This window comes from Pongo pygmaeus, chromosome 3 (assembly GCF_028885625.2).
Source record: "Pongo pygmaeus isolate AG05252 chromosome 3, NHGRI_mPonPyg2-v2.0_pri, whole genome shotgun sequence".
NCBI lineage: Eukaryota > Metazoa > Chordata > Mammalia > Primates > Hominidae > Pongo > Pongo pygmaeus.
In genome coordinates, this window is record NC_072376.2 from 186594685 (window position 1) to 186618164 (window position 23480).

Sequence of the window (23480 nt, forward strand, 5' to 3'; positions counted from 1 at the left end):
TGAGCCTAGAAGGTCAAGACTGCAGTGAGCCGCAATCATGCCACTGTACTCCAGGCTGGGCAATAAAGTAAGACCACGTCTCAAAAAAAGAGATTTTTTTTTTTCAAGGTAGAATCAATGGAACCTTGAAATAGGTTCCATTAAACCTATTTGAGTAGATTGAATATTATGTATGATGATGAACTTACCCTAATAATATTGAGTACCCTAAAATTTAAGAATCATGATGGATTAGTAATTAATTGTTCAGGGGAGGGGAGCAGGGAGCAAGATAAATTCTGCTGTAATTTCTCCCAATGTTGGGAGTGACTTGTCCCTAAGAAGCTACCAAATCTTTTTTCTCTTGGACCTAAAAAGTGTCCAATTTAAGATCCATTCAAGAAGCCCCACAGATCCACAGGTCACCCTTTTGCATTCCTACCTCCTGGCACAGTAAATATCTATGTCTAATTCTCCTGTGTCATTTCTGTGCTACATTTGCAAACTCTGAATGAACTGTGGTTGTTCTACAATGATTTACACCCTTATTTGGCGAGCCCCTGAGCTATAAAATTAAAAAATGACAGACTACTTCCATGGTGTATGGTTTTGTTCATCCAAGAATGACTCATAAATCAATGCAGGAGCAGTTAGCAGACCACGGCTGTATGGCTCAGTGTTTTTAAGAGTGAAAGAGAAAATTCTGTTTTAACTAGAACTAAGGCTTAATTTTTAAATCCATAGAGGTACCAAGGCGCCCTCTAATGGTGAACTGAAGCAATGCTCTATTTGGTAATGAACTGTAGTTTCAGTTAGAAATTGTGGTAAATTCATTAGGGAATTATGAACAGATTTTTTTCTTTTTTTGTAAAGGCTTTATAATTTCTTAATGTTTGGCCATCAGTTTTGTCTCTTCTATGCATTTTCAGGCTGTATTCTACAAGGCTTCTTGCCTATTGGTGAAGGGTTATTGGGGGTTTGTCTGTAATGGTTATTGCAGTGTTTCTTTTTCTTAGGTCCCCAGCCATGGCTGGGGGATTATTTGCCATTGAACGAGAGTTCTTCTTTGAATTGGGCCTCTATGATCCAGGTCTCCAGATTTGGGGTGGTGAAAACTTTGAGATCTCATACAAGGTAACATTTTATTTCAACAGATGGAATTCTCCAAGTAGTTACTAACTTCTGGCTTTCAGATAAAGCTAGTTTTTTGTGGGGGAAAAAACACACAATTATATAACGCATTTCTCCAAATTATAAAGAATGATTTAATGAAAATAGATGCCTTTGAGGAAAAAATAAGGCAAAATGCAAGCTCCAAACTTACCATATATTTACAGGGCTTAGCTCAAAATTGTGGCTAGAAAGCTTTAGAAATGAAAATATCTACCCCCACACCCCAACTTTCTATATATTGGAGCTTTTTATTATAGAAGCCGTTGGAAGAATCTGCATGCGTTAGGGCCACAGTTGACCACCCACTGACATAGTCACCCTTTATCACTGTAGGACATGATTCAAGACAGAAGCAGAGCCCCACAATGACTGCATCCTCAGGCTGACTTTGGAGCTGTCTTCCTGCAGCGCCTACCCTGTTGTTGAAGCAGCCTTGGAGCAATACTACCTTCCATGCTCCAGCCCCCACCTCAACCCCCATTCCTACCCCCATTTTCCAAAACAAAGAGAGAGAGAACTATATCAGAGTTTGAGTTAAACAGGTATTCATTACCTCTTGTCTTAAATGTCCTGTGCATAGCACTGTGAGGGATAGAAGAGGAGTAAACCAGTCGTTGCTCTCAAGGAACTTGATAAGAAGATATTAGAATTATACTTAAATTCATAATACAAGAAGGCAGAATGGCATTCAGTTGGTGTGCTTAAAAAACAGCGTCGGCCAGGCGCGGTGGCTCACGCTTGTAATCCCAGCACTTTGGGAGGCCGACATGAGCAGATCACGAGGTCAAGAGATCGAGACCATCCTAGCCAACATGGTGAAACCCCATCTCTACTAAAATACAAAAAATTAGCCGGGTGTGGTGGTGCGCACCTGTAGTCCCAGATACTCGGGAGGCTGAGGCAGGGGAATTGCTTGAATCTGGGAGGCGGAGATTACAGTGAGCTGAGATCGCACCACTGCACTCCAGCCTGGGCGACAGAGCGAGACTCCATCTCAAAAAAAAAAAAAAAAAAAAGAAAGAGCAAGCATTATGCTAGATGTAGAATTTGAGGCAGAAGTAGGAAGATGGGTATGATGTTAGTAAGCACAGATAAGGGATGGGAGGGGGACTTCTAAGCAAGTAGCATGGGGAAAAGTACAAAGAAGGGAACACAAAGAACATATTCAGAGAACAGCAAGGAGCACACTTTGGTAGAATCAGGCAACATGAATAAGGAAGACATCTAAGAAGATAAAATGGGAAGGTGTATTAGGGCCATATTGAAGAGAGCCTTTAAAGCTGAGTTAAGAGATTTTTATTTAATTTGATAAGCAGTAGAGAACTATCAAAGATATTAAGCAATGGAATAACATGACCCAAAGCTGCCCTTCATCTATAATAATCTCTTGCTATAAATAAGGATAGTTGAGTAGAGAGAAAATGAAGGTGAAGAAGCCAGTTAGGAGGTTATTATAATAATCACCCAAGTAGGAAATATATTAGCAATGGAAATGATTAGTGAGTTAGGAATAAAGAATCCACATGACTTTGCAAGGTTATATTGGGAGAAAGTTGCTAGGGGCTATGAGTATACAGTAAGAGGCCCCTCAGTAGCAGTTTATTATTAATACTATATTCCCTGTTGCCTTCTTGGTTGTTACATGAGCTTTTCAAAGCAAATTATTTTAGGATTTGTTTAGTTTAAGAATTCTGTGTGGACACTGTATATAATTTAGATTTTAGATTTACACTTACAAGATAAATTTTCGGTTATGGTTTATGTTTGTATTGGAAACAACTTTCACAACGTGTTTTTCCTTCATAGATATGGCAGTGTGGTGGCAAATTATTATTTGTTCCTTGTTCTCGTGTTGGACATATCTACCGTCTTGAGGGCTGGCAAGGAAATCCTCCGCCCATTTATGTTGGGTCTTCTCCAACTCTGAAGGTGAGTTTTTTGGATAAAAGGGGAGGATAGGGAACTAACATTTATGTACCACATGCTATAGTAGTTACTTAACAATTGTCAGCTTATTGAGTGGGCTCTTCAGCAGTCATGTTGATTCTCACCTTTAACTTAGCTACTTATTCACGAAATATCTTATTGTTCTTTAAGATTATTCAGCTGAAGCAGGAGGATTCCTTGAGCCCAGGAGTTCAAGGCTGCAGTGAGCTGTGATTGCACCACTGCATTCCCCCCCCGGATGACAGAACAAGACCCTATCTCTTAAAAAAAAAAAAAGATTTCACCCTATTTTTTAATTGACAAGTAAATATTGCATGTATCTTGTACAATATGATGTTTTGATATATGTATACATTGTGGGATGCCTAATCTGGCTATTTGGACATGTATTACATCACCTACTTGTTTTTGTGCTGACAACACTTAAAATTTGTTCTCAGCAATTTTCATATATGTAATATATTATAAATTGTGGTCACCATGTTGTATAATAGATCTCTTAAAACTATTCTTCCTAACAGAAGTTTTGTGTCGTTTGACCAAAATCAGCCCACTCCCCCCAGTCCTCACCTTCTGGTAACCACCATTTTACTCTCTGTTTACCTGTTTACACTCCACATGTAAGTAATATCATGCAGTGTTTGTCTTTCTGTGCCTGGCTTATTTCATTTAACATAATATTCTCCATGTTGTTGCAAGTGACAGGATTTTTGTATTATTTAAGGGTGCATAGTATTAATACCATCATGTATATATACCATATTTTCTTTACCCATTCATCTATTGATGGACATTTAGCTTGATTCCATATCTTGGCTATCGTGAATACTGCTGCAATGAACAGGAGTGTAGATACCTCTTTGATATACAGATTTTATGTCCTTTGGATATATACCTAGTAATGAGATTTCTAGATCAGATGATAGTTCTATTTTTAATATACTGAGGAACCTCCGTACTGTTTTCCCATAATGGCTGCACCATTTTGCATTCCCACCAACAGGTGGGAGGGGTATCTTGTGGTTTAATTTGCATTTCTCTGATAATTAATGATGTTGAGCATTTCTTCATATAACTGTTGGCTATTTGTGTGTCTTCTTTTGAGAAACATCTATTCAGGTCCTTTGCCCAATTTAATCAGGTTGTTTCCTTACTATTGATTTGTTTGAGTTCCTTCTATGTTATGGATATTAGCCCTTACCAGATGCATGGTTTGCAGATGTAGCCTCCCATTCCATAGATTGTCTACTTTGTTAATTGTTTCCTTTGCTTACAGAAGCTTCTTAGTTTGATATAATTCCATTTGTCTATTTTTATTTTTGTTGCCTGTTCTTTTGGGGTTGTTACATCCAAAACCAGTGTCATGGAATTTTTTCTTTTAGAAGTGTTACAGTTTTAGTTCTTCACGTAAGTTTTTAATCCATTTTGAGTTGATTTTTATATATGGTGTGAGATGAAAGTCTAGTTTCATTCTTTTGCATATGGATATCTAGTTTTCCATTTATTGAAGAGACTATATTTTCCCTAATGTGTTCTCAGCATCTACCTTGAAAATCAATTGACCATAAATGTGTGGATTATTTCTGATCTCTCTGTTTTGTTCTTTTGGTCTGTGTGTCTGTTTTTATGTGAGTACCATACTGTTTTGATTACTATAGCTTTGTAGTAGATTTTGAAATCAGGTAGTGTGATGCCTCCAGCTTTGTTCTTTTTGCTGAAGATTGCTTTAGCTATTCAAGGTCTTTTGTGGATCCATATGAATTTTAGGATGGATTTTTTTATTTCTGGGAAAAATGTCCTTGGAATTTAGATAGAGATTATATTGAATCTGTAGTTTGCTTTTATAATATGGCTACTTTAATAATATTAGTTCTTTGAATCCATGATCACAGGGTATCTTTCCATTTATTTTGTGTATTCTTTATTTCATCAGTGTTTTATAGTTTTCAGCATGTAGATTTTTCACCTCCTAAATATTTTATTGTTTGGCTTAGCTATTGTAAATGGGATTGTTTTCTTAGTTTGTTTTACAGATAGACCACTGTTAGCATATAGAAACACTACTGATTTTTCTATGTTGATTTTCCTGCAACTTTATTAGATTTGTTTATTAGTTCTAACAGCTTTTTAGTAGAGTCTCTTTAGGGTTTTGAATATATAAGATGATGTCATCTGCAGAGACAGTTTACTTCTTTTCTGATTTGGATGTCTTTTCTTTCTTTCTCTTGTCTAGTTGCTCTGGCTAAAACTTCCAGTAGTACGTTGAATAGAAATGGGGAGAGTGGGCATCCTTGTCTTGTTCTTAATTGTAGAGGAAGAGCTTTCAACTTTTCATCGAGTATAATGTTAGCTGTGGACTTGTCACGTATGGCCTTTATTGTGTTGAGGTACAATCCTCATGTAATTTGTTGAAGCTTTTTACATTGAATTTTGTCAAATGCCTTTTTCACATCTATTGAGATGATTATATGGTTTTTGTCCTTCATTCTGTTAATGTGGAGTATCACATTTACTGATTTGTGTATGTTGAATCATCCTTGCATCCCAGGGATAAATCCCACTTGGTCATTGTAAATGATCTTTTAATTATTTCTCTGTGTTTGATTGAAGTTAACTGAGCTTCTGTAAAACAATTATTTAGAATTGTTTATCCAGGTCTGCTACTGGGAGATTATTGTGATCTTCTAGTGGTATTACATCCTCTTCATTTTTCATGTTTCTTGTTGACTTACATTAATGCCTTTGCATTTTGTGGACCAGTCACCTCTTGAGGACTTTACAGGCTGGTTTCAATGTGGAAAGACTTTCCTCTATGGGGGAAGGAGGGTGTGAGGGTACTTGCTTGGTGGGATATAGCAGTTCTGGGACTACTGAGGATACCAGCTATGTATTCCCTGTGCAGATCAGCCCACCAAGGTCAGTGTTGGCAAAGATTCCAGTGCTCCTCAGTGGCTAATGCTGTAGATATCTATAGTGGCAGTGAGGCATGTTGGGGTCTTTGGGTATGGCTGCCAAGGTCATCCTGATTTTTCTCTCATTGCAGAAGATGAATGCCCCTTGGCACTGGTTCTGACTCATAGGCTCACTTGCAGCGGCAGTGGCACTTGTAGAGTGGCTGTGGAGCTGAGGACTGAAGCACAAGCATGAGTGGAGAGACTGTGGCTACAGGATCTGGGGCAGTTTAAAAACCCCAGGTCTTAGGGCACAGGTATTTCGCTACTGTATTGATAACAGAATGCGAGGTACCAGATGCTTGTGAGACAGCTGAAATAGCCAAGAATGAGAGTACAGATGTGCTCAGAATTAATGCAGCTCTAGGGACAGAGTGGTGCCTAGGTCTCTATGGCAGCTGAGCTGGTGCTTGGGACATAGGTACCTCTGCTGCCATGTTGGTAGCAGTATGTGAGGCCCAGATGCTTGTGAAGTAGCTTTTAGAGCCAAGAAAAGGAGCAGAAGCATGTGTAGAGTTAGAGCAGCTCCTGAGTTGGGATGGGTTCTAGCTCTCTGTTGCAGCTGATCCAGGGCCTGGAGATGGGGCATGCACAATAAAGGCGTGGCTCTGGGGCCTGGAGCATGAACGAACTATAGCAATGGTTCCAGTGTCGGGGCAGGCCCAGGGCAGCCACAGAGCCCGGGGCTGCAGTGTGGACACTAGCAGAGCAGCTGTGGCTTCAGGATCAGGGCTCACTGGGCCACGGGAGAATTGGCAGAGCAGCTTGCCCAAAGTAATCCAAGAGTAGCTGCTTCTTGGATGGTGGTGAATGTTCAGATGCATCTCCCTCTCTGGGGTTCCCCAGCAAAGGGGCTGTTGTTTACCTCAGTGGCAAGTGATGCCAGTGTCCTCTAGGGAGCAGGCCTCTGGAAACTATGGTAGTTCCTGCTGCATGACCGATAGCAATAGCATCTGCCTTTCTTCTTTGTTCCTGGCTATCTCCTTGTGCCTCAGGTATGTAGACCTCACAGGTGATCCTGTCCTATGTAGATATTCTTCGTTTCTTTTGCTCCATTGTGTTGCTGCAGATTCTTCAGTGGGCCCTGGAGCTCTCTCTGGGCTGTTTGGGTTTGTGAATAGCTGTCTGTATTTGTTTTTTAGTTGGGATGGAATAAAGGCTGGTGTGTCCTACTTTGCCATCTTGGTGACCTCACCTTCCATTATATTGCATTCTGATTAAGATTCCTATATTGAATGTTCTCCATGAATACATTTCAAATAAACTCAAAAAAGTCTGACAGTGTGTAGGGAAATAGTTGAAGGGAAAAATACTAGCTTCTGTTATTCACACATGAGTAAAATATGGTTTGTTTTAATTTAGATAATCATGTTAGGAGTTTGCATAGTAAGCAAAATCAAATTTTTGAACAGTGCTTACAAAAAATTAATATCTCTTGTCCCTCAAAGATTGAAAAGTTAATATGAATATGCTTTGTCCTGTTGCATTCTGCCTCCAAATTCTCCATCTCTGTCACATAAAATAGAGGAAAATTGGCCAGGCGCAGTGGCTCACGCCTGTAATCCCAGCACTTGGGGAGGCCGAGGCGGGCAGATCACGAGGTCAGGAGTTCGAGACCAGCCTGACCAACATGGTGAAACCCAGTCTGTACTAAAAATACAAAAATTAGCCGGGTGTGGTGGTGGGTGCCTGCAATCCCAGCTACTCGAGAGGCTGAAGCAGGAGAATCACTTAAACCCTGGAGGCAGAGGTTGCAGTGAGCCGAGATCTCGCTGCTGCCCTCCAGCCTGGGCAACAGAGGGAGACTTCATCTCAAAAAAACAAAAAAAAAGAGGAAAATCCCACTGACTCTTTTCATTGTGACATCCAAATTGTTCTACTGTAATAAATATTTTGCTGTGATTATTTAATAAAAATTTCATCTCCTATGCCATAAATATAGAACTAGGATTGATAATCTATATTTTACCAAAACTCATGAACCTGCAGAAAAACAAAACATTGGTTTTTAAAACATTTTGGAAATGTTAAAAAATATTTTTTGAATAAATAAAATGTATTTAACTTAAACTGAACAGGACTGTTTTAGTGGGATGAGCATCCTCCCAGGCTTCTTTCCCAGTCACACATTTATTAGGAAATAAATCATAGTTCTAGTTCCTTCTATTGATTCTCACCATTCCATGGAGTGTAAGTTCTCTCTCTCAGCTTCCTAAAATGAGATAATGTCATAGTTGCCGTATTCCAAGAGAATGACAGTTTCTAGCTGGGGAGGACAGATTTAGAAGTAGTGTAGTGGTGAATGATGATCTGGTGGTTATCCAGCCATGTTGGGGTCTCCCAGTTCTTTGACATTTCATCCCAGACTAGTGACACTTAGGGGTGGCATTTATTTATGAAACAAACCAAGGAAGCTTCATGTAGAAATCCAGATGTCCCACTGCTTGGAGGACAAAGACCTCTATCCCTGGCAAAACAAACTTTGAGGTTTATTTGGTTGGGCTGCTTTCATAAGTTCTAAGAGGCATGCAACTCTGATGCCCCTCATTTTCTGGAACGCTTAACCAAGTCAAGTTTATTGTTGGCTGTAGACACAACTTGGGACAGTTCATAAAAGGGGAATAGGTAATAAGCAGACAGCTAAGCTTTCAGAACCAGAACATCCTTCTCATTGACCAAATGAAACCCCAGCTACAACAGGGGATGAGATTTAAATGTCTGTGATAAAACAAAAATAGTACCAAATTAACACCAGGCATGATTGACATTGCAGGAAATTCCCCTTGGAGTTGGACTCACAATCACGAAGAATTGGTGAAAAGCCAAATTGACTCAAAAAAGTCTATTCTGAAAGAAAAACTAAAAGAGCTGAGAGGTGGCTATTTATCCACTCTAAAAATTAGCTGAATATACCATACAAACTACCCAGTAAGTGTGAATTTAGCATACACTTAAGTGAGTACCCAGCATATGCCAGGCGCTTTCTTTTCTCCAGTTTTGACAGCATCTGCTTGAGCCATCAGGGGGCCAAGTAGAGAGGTCTGTTTCTCCAGCTCATTTGTCTCCTCTGAGCCTCAAACCATCTAGAATTATCCTCTTTGATGTCCTTTAGATCTTCCACTCAACAGAAGTCAAAACTGACCTTTAACTTTTCCTCAAAAGTGATTCCTTCCACTGTGTTCTCTATTTTCCCGTGAATGAAACTTAGGGGGCATGTAGAGTTGTTCCTTGTCCCTCCCTCTTACCAAGCCCTGGTGATTCTGCCTCACACATAGCTCTTCAATCCATCCCTTTCTATACTTAGTGCAGCCCCTCAAATCTCTCCCATGAATAGTAAATAGCCTCCTACTTGGCTCTTTGCCATCAAGTTCAACCCCGTTCAGTCTACCCTCCACTCACTACCAGTGTCATTCATCTGAAAATTAAATCTGATGTCACTTACCTGTTTAAAACATTTTTATGGTTGTCATCTCAAGGGTAAAATTCAAAGTTCTTTTAAAAATAATAATAATAGCTAACATATGGTAAGTACTTACAGTGTACCAGGCATAAATCTAAATCCTTTATATAGATTAACTTCTTAATTTTCACAACACGCTATGAGGTAAGGACTATATCCTCATCTAATTTTTTTTGTTTGTTGTTGTTTTTTTTTGAGATGGAGTTTCACTCTTGTTGCCCAGGCTAGAGTGCAATGGTGTGGTCTCAGTTCACTGCAACCTCTGTCTCCGGGATTCAAGAGATTCTCCTGCCTCAGCCTTCCAAGTAGCTGGGATTATAGGTGCGCACCACCACACCTGGCTAATTTTCGTATTTTTAGTAGAGACAGGGTTTCACCATGTTGGTCAGGCTGGTCTCGAACTCTGCCTCCCAAAGTGCTGAGATTACAGGTGTGAGCCACCACACCCGGCCTATATCCTCATCTTAAAATGAAGAAACTGAAGCAAGTTTTCTCTCAGTGAATACTGCATTCCAGTTTTTGTAAACTACTTGCTATACTGCAATACACCATGATTTATCATACTGCATTTGCTTTTCTCTTTGCCCTGAATACCATTCCCACCTAATTAACCTCTCCTTCGAGATGGGGCAACACAGTGCCACTCTGGCCCTGTCCATCCCAGAAAACTAATTGCTTCTTCTTTTTGTTGCCATAATCTTACACGTGTATGCATAACTCTTCAGGTTTGTTCATGTCTGGAGTACATGTACTATGTCTAATTTCGTATGGATTTGCAAAGATTCAGAATGTTTAGTGGTATATTAGTCTGTTTTCACACTGCTATAAAGATATGCTTGAGACTGGGTAATTTATAAAGAAAAGAGGTTTAATTGGTTCACAGTTCTGCAGGCTGTACAGGAAGCTTGGCAGCTTCTGCTTCTAAGAAAGCTCAGGAAGCTTCCAATTATAGTGGAAGGCAAAGGGGGAATGAGGCGTCTCACCTGGTGGGAGCAGGAGCAGGAAAGAGAAGCAGGAAGGTGCTGCACACTTCTCACCAACCAGATGTCACGAGGACTCACAGTCACAAGGACAGTATAGGCATGGGGGTGGGGGGTGGGCTGGTGCTAAATCATTCATGGAGGATCCACCCCCATGAACCAGTCACCGTCCACCAGGCCCCACCTCCAACACTGGGGATTATAATTGATCCTGAAATTCGGGTAGGGGCACAGATCCAAACCATATCAAGTGGTAATATCGTATGTTCTTTTATCATGCTGCTTATAACAGCTTTTTTTAAACCCATGGGCTTTTGCGACAACATTGCATTTAGGGGCATGTTCACCCTTTGATAGTTATCTTGTTGCCTAGAAAACATTTCATCTGAACACTAGGTATTTCTTTTTGGAATGTAAAACATGGGTCAGCCACATGGCTGACAGGCCAAATCCAACCCTTTTTAGTAAATCAAGTTGTATTAGAAGATAGCCACACTCATTTGTTTGTGTGTTGTCTATGGTTCCTTTCACACTACAATAGCAGCGTCGAACAGTTGCCACAGATAATGTGTCGCTCAAAAAGCCCAACATACTTACTATCTGGCCCTTCATAGAGAATATTTGCTGATGCATGATGTAGAAGATTAAGGGATTGAGTATTATTTTAGTTCACTTAGTGTTGCTACAACAGAACACCTGAGGCTCGGTAATTTATCAAGAAAAGAGGTTTATTTATTCACGATTCCGGTGGTGTGAAAATTCAGGCTTGGGCAGCTACAGCTGGTGAGGGCCTCATGCTGCTTCAACTCGTGATGGGAAGCAGAAGGGGAATGCACATGTGCAAAGAGATCATCACATGGCGAGAGAGGAAGCAAGAGAGAGACCAACGAAGCCAGACTCTTTAACAACCTACTCTCATGGGAACGAATCCACTTCTGTGAGAGCAAGAACTCACCCCCTCACCTCCATAGGAGGCCATTAATGTATTAACAACCCAAACTCCTCCCAGTAGGCCCTGCCTCCCAGCATTGCCACATTGGGCATCAAATTTCAACATGAATGTTGTTAGAGACAAACCACATGCAAATCACTGCAAGTGTGTACCAGTTTGGTCACATATATTCATGCAAGCATTCATTCATCAATTAAAGCTTTAAAAGCTGGATATTTGTCAGCTATCACAGTGTCAGCATATTTTATTGCTCTATAGCTGCTTTTTCTTAAAGTGAACCAACTGGGGTCGGGGGCAGTGGCTCACGCCTGTAATATCAGCACTTTGGGAGGCCGAGGCAGGCAGATTGCTTGAGGTCAAGAGTTCAAGACCAGTCTGGCCAACATGGTGAAACCCCATCCCTACTAAAAGTAGAGAAATTAGCCAGGTGTGGTGGCGGGCACCTGTAATACCAGCTACTCAGGAGGCTGAGGCAGGAGAATCGCTTGAACCCAGGAGGCAGAGGTTGCAGTGAGCGGAGATTGCGTCATTGCACTCCATCCTTGGTGACAGAGTGAGACTCCATCTCAAAAAATATATATATTTTTTAAATTAAAAAAAGGAACCAACTGGGGAAAATACCCAGTCCATTTGGGGTTATAGTAAAATGGTTCTATTATAGTTATAACAGGATCAATAAAATCACCTGCAAAAATGTGTTTTATTAAACAGAGCTTTTGTTTCTCATGATGGTTTCTGAAATGAGATTTTTTTTTTCCCTACACTTACCAACAGAATGATTCTAATAGAAAGAGATTGTAGGCCAGGCACAGTGGCTCACACATGTAATTCCAACACTTTGGGAGGCTGAGGTGGGAGGATCTCTTGAGGCCAGGAGTTTGAGACCAGCCTGGGCAACAGAATGAGACTCCATCTATACAAAAAAATAACAAAAATTAGCCAGGTATGGTGGCATGTACCTATAGTCCTAGCTACTCGGGAAGCTGAGGTGAGAGGATCGCTTGAACCCAGGAAGTTGAAGCTGCAATGAGCCAAGATTGCACCACTGCACCCTAGCCTGAATGACAGAGCAAGACCCCATCACAAAAAAAAAAAAAAAAGAAAAGAAAAAGAAAGAAAAGAAAGAGATTATTATAGGGAAAGAAGTACAGTGTCCAGCCAGGCTCTCATAAACTCTCTCTGAGATTCAACTTACTCTTCCGTTAGCAGAATAGAATACTTATCTCAGCATATATGATCTTCCAGCTCAGGGATATCAGGTTTTGTACAATACTTTTTACTTAAATATACATGATATTTTTAATCCTTGGCAGATGACATATTAGAGTCACTAACTTGCATTTGTTGTTTAATTAAATGCCAGGTCCTGTTGAAATGAATTTGTGATGTGTAGGCCATATTTCATGTGTCTAATATAGGCTGTTTATGATATGACATTTGTATTTTTATAACGACATATATATATATATATTTTTTTTTTACAGAATTATGTTAGAGTTGTGGAGGTTTGGTGGGATGAATATAAAGACTACTTCTATGCTAGTCGTCCTGAATCGCAGGCATTACCATATGGGGATATATCGGAGCTGAAAAAATTTCGAGAAGATCACAACTGCAAAAGTTTTAAGTGGTTCATGGAAGAAATAGCTTATGATATCACCTCACACTACCCTTTGCCACCCAAAAATGTTGACTGGGGAGAAGTAAGTAGTCACATCTCAAAGTGTGTGTATTTGTAGACTGATTTTGGGAGAAGGCAGAGAAAGGTGGAAATATGTGAGTAAGAGAGAAGTATTCTTGGGGAAAAGTTAGGGTAACAACTGTCTGATAGCATCTACCACCTTTCCACTAAACAGCTACAGCTGCCAAACTAGCTTGCCACCATGCTGTCTCCTGGCAGCCTTTGCACATTGGCCCCCTAGCCTGCAACACGTCCACTCTTCACTCCAGCTCCTGGCGCCTCCATGCCCCTTACTCCAACTCCCTTCCTTAACTAATTCCAGTTTATCTTACTGCTCTCAACTTAGAGATCACCAATACTGAAAAGCCCTTCTTACTATTCCCCACTTCATCAAAAAGATGCAGTTCTATGCTCTTTCCAGGGGTTCTCACAACACCCAAAATCACCTATCTCCCAACCAGTCTGAGTGCTTCAGGACCTTGATCACTTGTGTCCAGGTGGACTGATGCAGGGACCCATATACAGTAGACACTCCAACAATGCTTTTCAAATGAATTAAAAATAATTAAAATCAGACAAAGGCACTTTGACAATCAGACATTGTCATTTCTTTGTTTATTCAAACTTGTCTTCAGACTCACTTCTGATTGCTCCCCTCAGCCCCGCTGTATGCCTCACAGGTACACTAAACCGGCCATGAACGTTCAAGTCTACATCCCTCTGCTTAATTATGTTCAGCAAATATTGGTTGAGGGCCTACTATGTGCCAGTCACTCTTCTAGACAGAAAACAAGAGAAGCAAAGTCCTTTGTCTCAGGGAACTGGCATGCTACCTGGGGAGAGAGACCAAAAAAGTCTGAGAAAACAAAAATGATAATGACAGATGGTGATAAATGTAAATGACACATAATACTGTCAAGAGGACTTAAGGACAGGGTAAGGAAAGCCTCTCTGAGGAGGTGACATTCGCTCTCAGATCTGAATGATAAAGAATCAGCCAATCAGAGAGTGGAGATGAAGGGAAGCAGACCAACTGCAGAAGCATAGTTCATCTGGGAGTGGATTCCTTATGGGTTGGTGTGTGAAGGGATAGGGGCCAGAATGACATTGAGGTTGTTCTGAATAGCTGATTAGGTGGCTGCTGAGATTGGGAAGATAGTAGGGGAGTGAATGGAGGGGGCAAGGCTTCTGTTGGTGTTCTGGGCATGTGAAGTACCTGCTAGGCGTCCAGGTAGAGCCGTTAAGGCCTACTGATCACAGATTGTAGGTTGTATGATGCCAAAGTCCAGAAGAGAGGCCACTCTGGAGATGTGCATTTGGGGCCATCAGCAGGTAGATCATTTCATGGGACTGAATGAGGTCACCGAGGGAGAAAATACAGATAGAGAAGAGAAGACTAGACCCATCCCTCAGAAACGCCAGCATTTAGAGTTCAGGAATAGAAGGAAAAACCAACAGAGGACACTCCTGCTACTCTCTCTGTACTTCTTGCTTTAATATACTTTTTCCCTATACTCTTATTTTACCTGTCCTATTACAGCAAATTATGTTTAACTCCCAACTAGACCATAAGCCCTTCAACACACAAATCTCTCTCTGAGGGCCCAGACAGGTATATCCAACTGCATGCTTAACTTCAGGACTTGAATGTGTAACAGGCATTTCAAACTCGACATAACCTAAATTGAACTTCCTATCTCCTCCCACCAACCCATCTTTGCTGATTTCTCGGTCAAAAACTTTGGAGTCTTCCATGAATCCTGTCTTTGTCTCGCACTTCATATCTAGTTCCAGAATCTGATCCCTTCTTGCCTGGTCTAAGCCACCATTATTTCTCACTGAGACTAACGTGTTGACTGTCCTACGGCCTGTTTCAAGTACAGCAGTCAGAGTGACTGTTTTAAAATGAAGGCAAATCATGTCCTTCTTCTGCTAGAAACCCTGCACCTTCACCCCAGAGTGAAGACAAAGTCTTTTCTGGTGGTCTCCAAGATCCACAACATCTGTCCCCATTCCTCTCTGGCCTCACCTGCTACTGCTCTCCCCACTGCACTCCAGCCCCATGTCCTTACTGGTCCTCAGACTCCCTCCAGGCATATGCCTGCCTGTGCTGTTCCCTCTGCCAGGAATGCTTCCCTGCAGATACACGCATGCGTGGCCAGCTCTCACACCTCCTTCAAGTCTGCTGACCTACCACCTCTCAGTGAGGTCCACCTTGTTACTTCCCAACGCCCTAGCTCCCACCCTAACTTCCTCTTCTTTTCCTTTTTTTCACCACACTTACCACCTTTTGCCATAACAGACAAATTGTCTACTATGTTTTTTAACTTATATTCTGTCTTTTTTCCCTTACATTCCCAGAGTGAATGGAGACAGGGGCCCATATTCGCTGTGGCATGCCCATTACTGGGGTAGGGGTCTTTATTTTGTTCACTAGTGTTTCAGAGCCTACAACATGCCTGGCACACATCAGGTACTTAATATTTGATGATTGAATAAATACATGAATGAATGAATGGAATTTTCTGTCCTCCTTTTACTGTCTCACTCCCAAATATATCTTCAGTTTAACCTCTTCCCATTCTGACATCTGCACTTTATACTTCATTTCTCGGCATTTCCTTAACATTCCAGGGTAAACCCCTACCTGTTTTAAAGGTGTCTCTTGGGGCAGTCTTCGGAGCTCCTCCAGGCAGGGTGAGCAGCTCTTCCTCTGCACATTCACACCTCTGTCCTGACTGGCCCACTACCCCTCTGTCTCTCTACAGGCGGTGAGGACCATGACTTGCTCTTCTTCATATCCTCAAAACCTCTTATCATTATAGGTACACAGTCCGTATTTGCTGACTGAATGCAAGAATAAAACATTTTATCCAAATAGTATAGTGATTTATAATTCAGAGAAATATATATTTTTTCCAAAAAATATATTTTCCAAAAATAGTTATTTTCATACAAAATGTACATTCCAAAGATGGAAACCTGTGTTTGCTTTTCATCTACGTTTATAGAGAAAAGCCTCACTGCCTGTCCATGCGCCATGCATGACCTATGCACCCTAGACCCCTACAGGCAGCTACCACAAGTGCTGCACAGCCATCTGGGAGAGGTCCCTTACAAATCCAGTCTGTTCTAGATATCTAGGGCCAGGCCAGTGTTTATTACCACTGTGGTTAGGTAGCTTTCCTCTATTTGCTTCTCATTCACATGAATTACTGTGATTCTGAAATTGCAATTAATGGTAACTTTTTTTTTCTCTGTGGTATTTTATGGAAATGTATAGTCCTTTGCTCTTAGAGAAAGAACCCATTCCAGTGTTGACTTCAAGACCATAAGTTATTTCAAAACTATGTAAAGATTGACAGTCCAGTAATAACCTGTCACTACACATACCCAGATTTTCCCTGTAAACTGTAATATTTAACATGAAATATTAAATTCTGATGCCAGAGTTCATCAAAAACTAAACTGTTGCCTGCTTTTTGCGTCTTTGTTCATTTTTTTAGATCAGAGGCTTTGAAACTGCTTACTGCATTGATAGCATGGGAAAAACAAATGGAGGCTTTGTTGAACTAGGACCCTGCCACAGGATGGGAGGGAATCAGGTAAACCACCTTACTTTTGTGTTTAAGTTGTTCCGTATTAAGGGCCATCAGGTTTATTGATCACAGAGTGATCTTTGTACTTTGGTTTTCGATTTGGCAATTTTGTTTGTTTTGATAAAGTGAAACATTCTGTAAAAAAAATTGACAGTGTTAAAACATTCACTTAAATGATGGAAATAATAGCAGTATTGGTTTTCACATAAGCAGTGAGAATCTAGAATTAATATCTAATATAAGAGATTAAAATATATTCCTGTGGGAGTATATATTTGTCACTACCATAACTATGTAAGCCTAGCTCCCTAACAATTTTTTGCAAGTATTGCTCACTAATCCTCATCTTTTTGGAAATAGAGTGTTACTGCCAGTAATGTATATTTCACTAATATATATTCTCTTACTTATGTGGGTATGGTTTTGCTTTTTCATTTTCTCACATTGTTGGTACATAATAAATTTGTGTTAGTGACCCATTTGGTATCTTAGAGACTAAAGAACTTAATGATTTCAGTGTTAATAAGGAACTTCACTAACATCAAAATAAATATAATTTGTCTGTGGACTTACAGTTCTAAACAGAAAAATTATGGAAAAATAAGTTAGTCATTCAATTTAATTATAGGAGTTAAGTTTCTTTCTTTTCAAATGCACATCAGCAGGGAAGGTGCCTCTGTTACTTAATTCTCTCTTTTCCTTTTACAGCTTTTCAGAATCAATGAAGCAAATCAACTCATGCAGTATGACCAGTGTTTGACAAAGGGGGCTGATGGATCAAAAGTTATGATTACACACTGTAATCTAAATGAATTTAAGGAATGGCAGTACTTCAAGGTATTCTGCATTTTAACTTCTGAAATATTATATGCTATTTCATTTTCAATAACATCTAGCATGTGGGATTTAGATAAATAAATCTTAAAACCTGCATTCAAATTCACTTGCATTTTCCTCTCATTTAGTCCCTTGCATAGGTTTTCCTGAGCACTGGATGACTCATTGTTCTATAATGAGGCATCACTTTTGTTCTCTCGTACAATATTGTCATGTAATGAGGCCACGATGATGTCTATAAAGAGCACTGCTAATTTTAGTAATACAAGAAAGTCAGTGTTCTATGAGGCAGTCATCATCATTGCTCTCATCAAAATCTGATTTTTGAAATCTAAATGAATCATTCATTAAAGTAAAATATATTTAAATATATTTATACTATTAAAAAATTTGGTTAATATTTGATATTGTCCAGCAGGTGGAGATAGAGACAAACAAATAAAACTTGAAATCTAGGCTTTCATAATGTCTTTATCATTGTTGTGTGCTAAATACAGTGGGATAAATGTAGCTAGTTGCTTGCTTTAATGGTCAAATTTAGTTATTCACGTGACACTACTGGGGTAGCTTTGTGTTTCAGCTGTGAGTATTTAAAGCTCTGTGGCAAGTTGAGGATTACATCATATTAATAGATTTATGTATAGTTTTCAAATTCTAGATTTGGCTAACATAAATCAATTTATTATGAAACAAAAAGTGGGGAAAGCTGCCTCACACTCAAAAAATCTGTCAACCCTCCATTTTATTTACTCACCTAGTATTTGTTATCATATCCCATCTGTCATGCAAGCAAGGACTTGTTTGCTATGTAATAATGATATGACCTAGCTTAACATTCCCTGTTACTGTCATTTACAGATAATTTCCAAGAAGTGATAAGCATGTATCAATTGATGATTTTGTTTCTTATAACAACTTAGGAAGGAGAAGAATAGCATAAACCTTAAAGAGTGGAGCATTTATTTTCACAAAGAAAAAGGAAATATAATAGCAATAAATAGTAGGGGTCAGTGAGAACAATATTAGCAAAATAGTAAAAGAAGGCTAACACACCAGAAACTACATCAAGAAGTAATTGACCAAAAAATGACACATAACATGTTTTAGGTATTTTAAAGACGCAGCACTGAATATACATTTGTGTGTTATATATTACTGAACATTCACTTGGGGGCCAATAATATGTTAGACTGTAGGGGAATTCAAAAATATAGCTAAAGCATGCTATTATATAATGGCAGAGAAGAAAGAAATGCAAAAATAGAGATAAGCAAAATGCCATAGGACAGAAAAGAGTGATTCATGGGAGGAATTACTGCTGAGGAGTTTCATAGAGGAAGTGTCATTGCACAAGTCCTGAAGTGTAAAAAGGCTTTCCATGGGAAGTAAATAAGAAAGACTGGATGAGCAAAGACGTGGCATGAAAACATGTAGAAAATTCAAAGAATTGTATTTCATTTGGTATCCCTCAATAAGCTTTGGAGGAAAGAGCACCGAACTTCATTTTTTAAGTTTTGGAGAGGGATCGACCTTATTTGAGGAAGGTAGTGATGGAAAACAGTGGCTACTTTTAGGAAAATAATTCTGGAAATGTGAGTTATGGACTGATGAAGCAACGAGATCAGCTTGAGCAGCAGTTCTCAAACTTTCTGTCCTCTGGATTCCCTTTACACTCTTAAAAATTATTGAGCTCCCCCACCCCTAAATTGCTTTTGTTTTTATAGGTTATCACTAACAATATTTCCAGAACTGGAAATTGTCTGAGAAATTTGTAAAGTTTTTATATATTAATTCATCTAAAAGTAATAATAATATACCTATTAAACATTAATATAAATGACATTTTTAATGAAAAATAACTATGTTTACCCACAAAAAATAGTGAGAAGAATGGAATTCTGTATTTTTACAAATCTCTTTAATGTCTGGTTTAATAGAAGAAGACAGCTGGATTCTCATGCTCCTGCTTCATTTGGTCTGATCTGAAATGTTGTTTTCATTCAAGTATATGAGGAAAACCCAGCCCCACACAAGCATACAGTTTGTAAAGAGAGGCAGTAATTTAATAGCCTTTCATATAATTGTGGCTGTTTTTTTATTGTACACCACAACTTAATAAGTGGTAGTTTCTTAAAAGCTATTTCCAGTGTAGACTGATATCCTTGAGCATTGTACCTCATTATATGGAAGTACTTGATACGTACTTCCCACTTCATCTCATAGAATTTTTTTTAAGTATACTGAGGGGTCAAGACTGAATAAAATTAATGTTTTGCTCCGTCATCAGTGACATCCTTAAGTGAAACCGGCATTTACTTTTTAACTGTGTGTGGCCATGAACAATACAACTACAGGTACTAGCATAGTTTGATTCATGCTAAGGCACCGTCAGTTTTACTCACCATTGCTTTTGCACTATCAGTATAAATGTTGCTAAAGTGAAAAGGCAATGGTGTCTTTGTATTATTATGAAAATAGTTTCGGCCTTACAGACCCAATCCTGGATAGTCTGAGGACCAGACTTTGAGAAGCTCTGAGCTATATTGAAGAAACCTACAGCATACAGTGAGGGCCAAACCAGGGCATCTGCAGTGGCGATGGGAAGGAATATAACCAGAGACATTGCACATATCCATCCTTAGTGACTGGCATGTGAGTGAATGAGGGAAAGTGCAGTATTTCCTAAGGACTAGCCTAGAGCGGTGGGATTGTCATTAGCCAGGATAGGAACAAGAGACATAGATTTGGAGGGGCAGATAATGAATTTAGGTTTGTATACAGTGAATGTGAGATACCAGCAGTATATTGTGACTTAACAATGAAAGATCTTAGGACTTAGAAAACTGACAGTCAAGAGAAATCCAGACAACTGACAATCAAGAGAAATCCAAAGTCTGAGGTGTGGTTGATAAGCTTTTCCATTTGCTTAAAGTGTCTCCTCATGAAAGCCAAGTGATGATTTCTGATGTCAGTGATATCAAGGGTCCAAATTTGAAACTTTTTTCTTACTGTGTTTTCCAGAACCTGCACAGATTTACTCATATTCCTTCAGGAAAGTGCTTAGATCGCTCAGAGGTCCTGCATCAAGTATTCATCTCCAATTGTGACTCCAGTAAAACGACTCAAAAATGGGAAATGAATAACATCCATAGTGTTTAGAAAGAATAAAATAAACCAATAACCTACCTACTGACAAGTAAATTTATACAGGACTGAAAACCGCCTGAAACCTGCTGCAACTATTGTTATTAACTCTGTATAGCTCCAAACCTGGAACCTCCTGATCAGTTTGAAGGACATTGATAAACTGTGATTTTACAATAACATTATCATCTGCAGTTACTGTTTACAAGACTGCTTTTACCTTAAACTTTGTAGATGTTTACATCTTTTTGTTGTGTTTTAAGATGATGTTGGTAATTTGTGCCTTTAGCTCTGTTTTATTAGACAGAGTTAAAGCATGTTGTCTTCTTTGGGATTACACTCAGGGGTCTGAAAGGCAGTTTGATTTTTATTTTTAACACACTTGAAAAAAGGTTGGAGTAGCCAGACTTTCATATATAACTTGGTGATTATCAACCTGTTGTGTCTTTATTTAATTTTACATCTTTTTGAAGCACTGCCACAGGTTATTAGCCAAGGTGGCCTTCCTTCACAGTCATGCTGCTTTTTTGAAAGGTGAATTTCAACACATTTAGTGCCTCTTTCATTTCTCAGTATATATTTCAAGAGCTTGTGATGAAATTTATAGGATGGTAATGATGGACTTGTCACCTGTATGGGGAATACTTTTACTACTCAGAAATGAATTTATGTGCTGCCATTTGCTATAAAGTTGAACTTTGTATGGCTTGAAAAAGAAATGACAATATGGAACATCCCAAGGCTGTCCCATAGGGTTGGAAGTTGTGTAGCATTCACTCCCTTACCTACTGGCATTCCCAGTGCCCTCTGTCCATACCTACTTCTAGAATTGCAAACGAGTCTTCCAACTAGAGAAAAATTGTCCACTGACATTTGGGATTTACTTTTCTCCAATACCTGCCACTATAGAAAACTATTTTCAGTTGTTATTGTTATCCCTTGAAAGCGAGGGTGACAAAAACAACAAAACACCGTTATAAACACATCTAAGGTTCATTCTGAGGTAGGACTTTCCAAGCCCTTGTTAGATTAGGCCTTATAAAACTTGTGTGCATTGTAACCTAAGCTGTGCCACCTGTGAAGCCAAGAGTGAAATGATGTTTCATTTAAATTTTCATCCAAATGACATTATCTGCACATTTTTAAAATTTAAAAACAAAGGACTATTGAAAAACACAGTTTATTAACAAATGTGAACTACTTTCTGTTACATTAGGTGTTCCCTAGTGTTTCTTAATTTCTTTTTAGGAAGTGTATTTTTATTAGTATTTTTCCGGTAAACAGAAGATTTGTTTGGATTTAAACATTTACTAAAACAGTACCTATTAGGAAAACCAAATATTGCAAATGGTCAATTCGATTTTAATTTCTCAAAAGACACTCTGTTATCCAGAAGATTAAAATGCCTACATTGAGTGCTTAAAAAAAAAAAAAAAAAAACTGTGATGATGTGAGCAGAATGGCAAGTAAGTTTAGCATTTTTGATCCTGTAATCATGGTATCATTACAATGAAAGGAATTCACAAACTACTGCCAGAGGAAGTTTGTTTTTTAATTTAAGAGGGAAATATAACCTATAAATTTGTTTCTTCCAAGCTTAGCTCTTAAATTTGGAGAGTCAAAGTTAAACATCCTCAACAGAGTTTTATTTATAATTTTGAATTGTCAATTTGTATTTTGCTACTGATCTGTGATCAGCCATTTAAACTTTCATCTCTAGGGATGTTTAACATTGATAATTGCAAAATAAACCAACTATAAAAAAAGAAACTAAGAGAGAATTGGTACTTTAATTACTTGTGTGTTTGCAAATAGGCTCCATTTTCCATGTTGAATAGATTATAACCTTATTAACTATGCATAGGCCTAAGAAAGGTGGCAATGAACTGTGCATGTAAATTTTAAATGGGTACTTTGTGCAATTCGTTAAAAGAAGATACTCTATGAATATGATTCTATATATTGAAATCAGAAAACCTACCAAACAAAAACATCAGAAGCTGCTGCCATAATGACTATTTTCTACTGTAGGCTGCTTTGGAAATAATTCCCATATCCTTGCTTTGTAAGTTGGTAATATCACTATGCATTTCTACACATTTTATAAATTTGATTTATGCAGATTTTGATACACTGTATGTTTCTGTAGAAATTGTATAAATATTCAGAATTTTATTAGGATAAATTTGAGAAACTTATGTATATCTTAATTCTGGGTTGCTTGTTTTTTAGGTGACAAAAAATAAAATATTGTATTTTAATTCATGGGTTTTTTTTGGTGCTTGTAATCATTTCAAATCTAAACACTGCACATTTGAAAGAATTACTTGATTTTACTATTTACAAGACACACTTAATACCTAAAATATTATAGCCCATAGTTATTAGTTGAGTATGTGCTTGAGTGTTGCTTAGCATTCTGTTACACATGCTCAGAATACTCAGAGCTTATATATCTGTTGGAAGGAAACAAAGGTTTATTTTTACCTGTTTGCCTATGTATACCAATTTTTTAAGTTTATACTTTTTTAATTAGAAAAAATTACCCCAGCAACGTATATCCTTCTTGGCAGTATATGCTACTATAAAATTGCCTATTAGAAGCAAAAACGCCTTTAAATCAAATTTGTTTACAACCTGACAGATCAGGTTAAGTGGAGAAAAATGAAGACAAGGGAAGCCTACCACAATGAAATTAGAAATAGTCCATAGGACCTTGTGGTACAAAACACATCTCAAGAGAAGATACAGTTGCTAACAGATTCAAGTAAGTGGCT

General features: G+C 38.7%; 1 protein-coding gene across 2 annotated transcripts in view; it reads left to right on the forward strand.

Annotated features, from left to right (window-relative positions):
• The window catches only part of GALNT7 (polypeptide N-acetylgalactosaminyltransferase 7), a 149404-nt gene extending 126436 nt beyond the window's left edge, over positions 1 to 22968 (forward strand). For both annotated transcript variants that reach the window (XM_054484103.2, XM_054484106.2), the window contains exons 7-12: positions 996 to 1113; positions 2959 to 3081; positions 12927 to 13145; positions 16630 to 16728; positions 17431 to 17559; positions 20581 to 22968. In XM_054484103.2, coding sequence (XP_054340078.1) covers positions 996 to 1113; positions 2959 to 3081; positions 12927 to 13145; positions 16630 to 16728; positions 17431 to 17559; positions 20581 to 20718 — 826 coding nt within the window. In that variant the 3' untranslated portion in view covers positions 20719 to 22968. The remainder of the gene's footprint in view (positions 1 to 995; positions 1114 to 2958; positions 3082 to 12926; positions 13146 to 16629; positions 16729 to 17430; positions 17560 to 20580) is intronic.
• Positions 22969 to 23480: the final 512 nt, after the last annotated feature.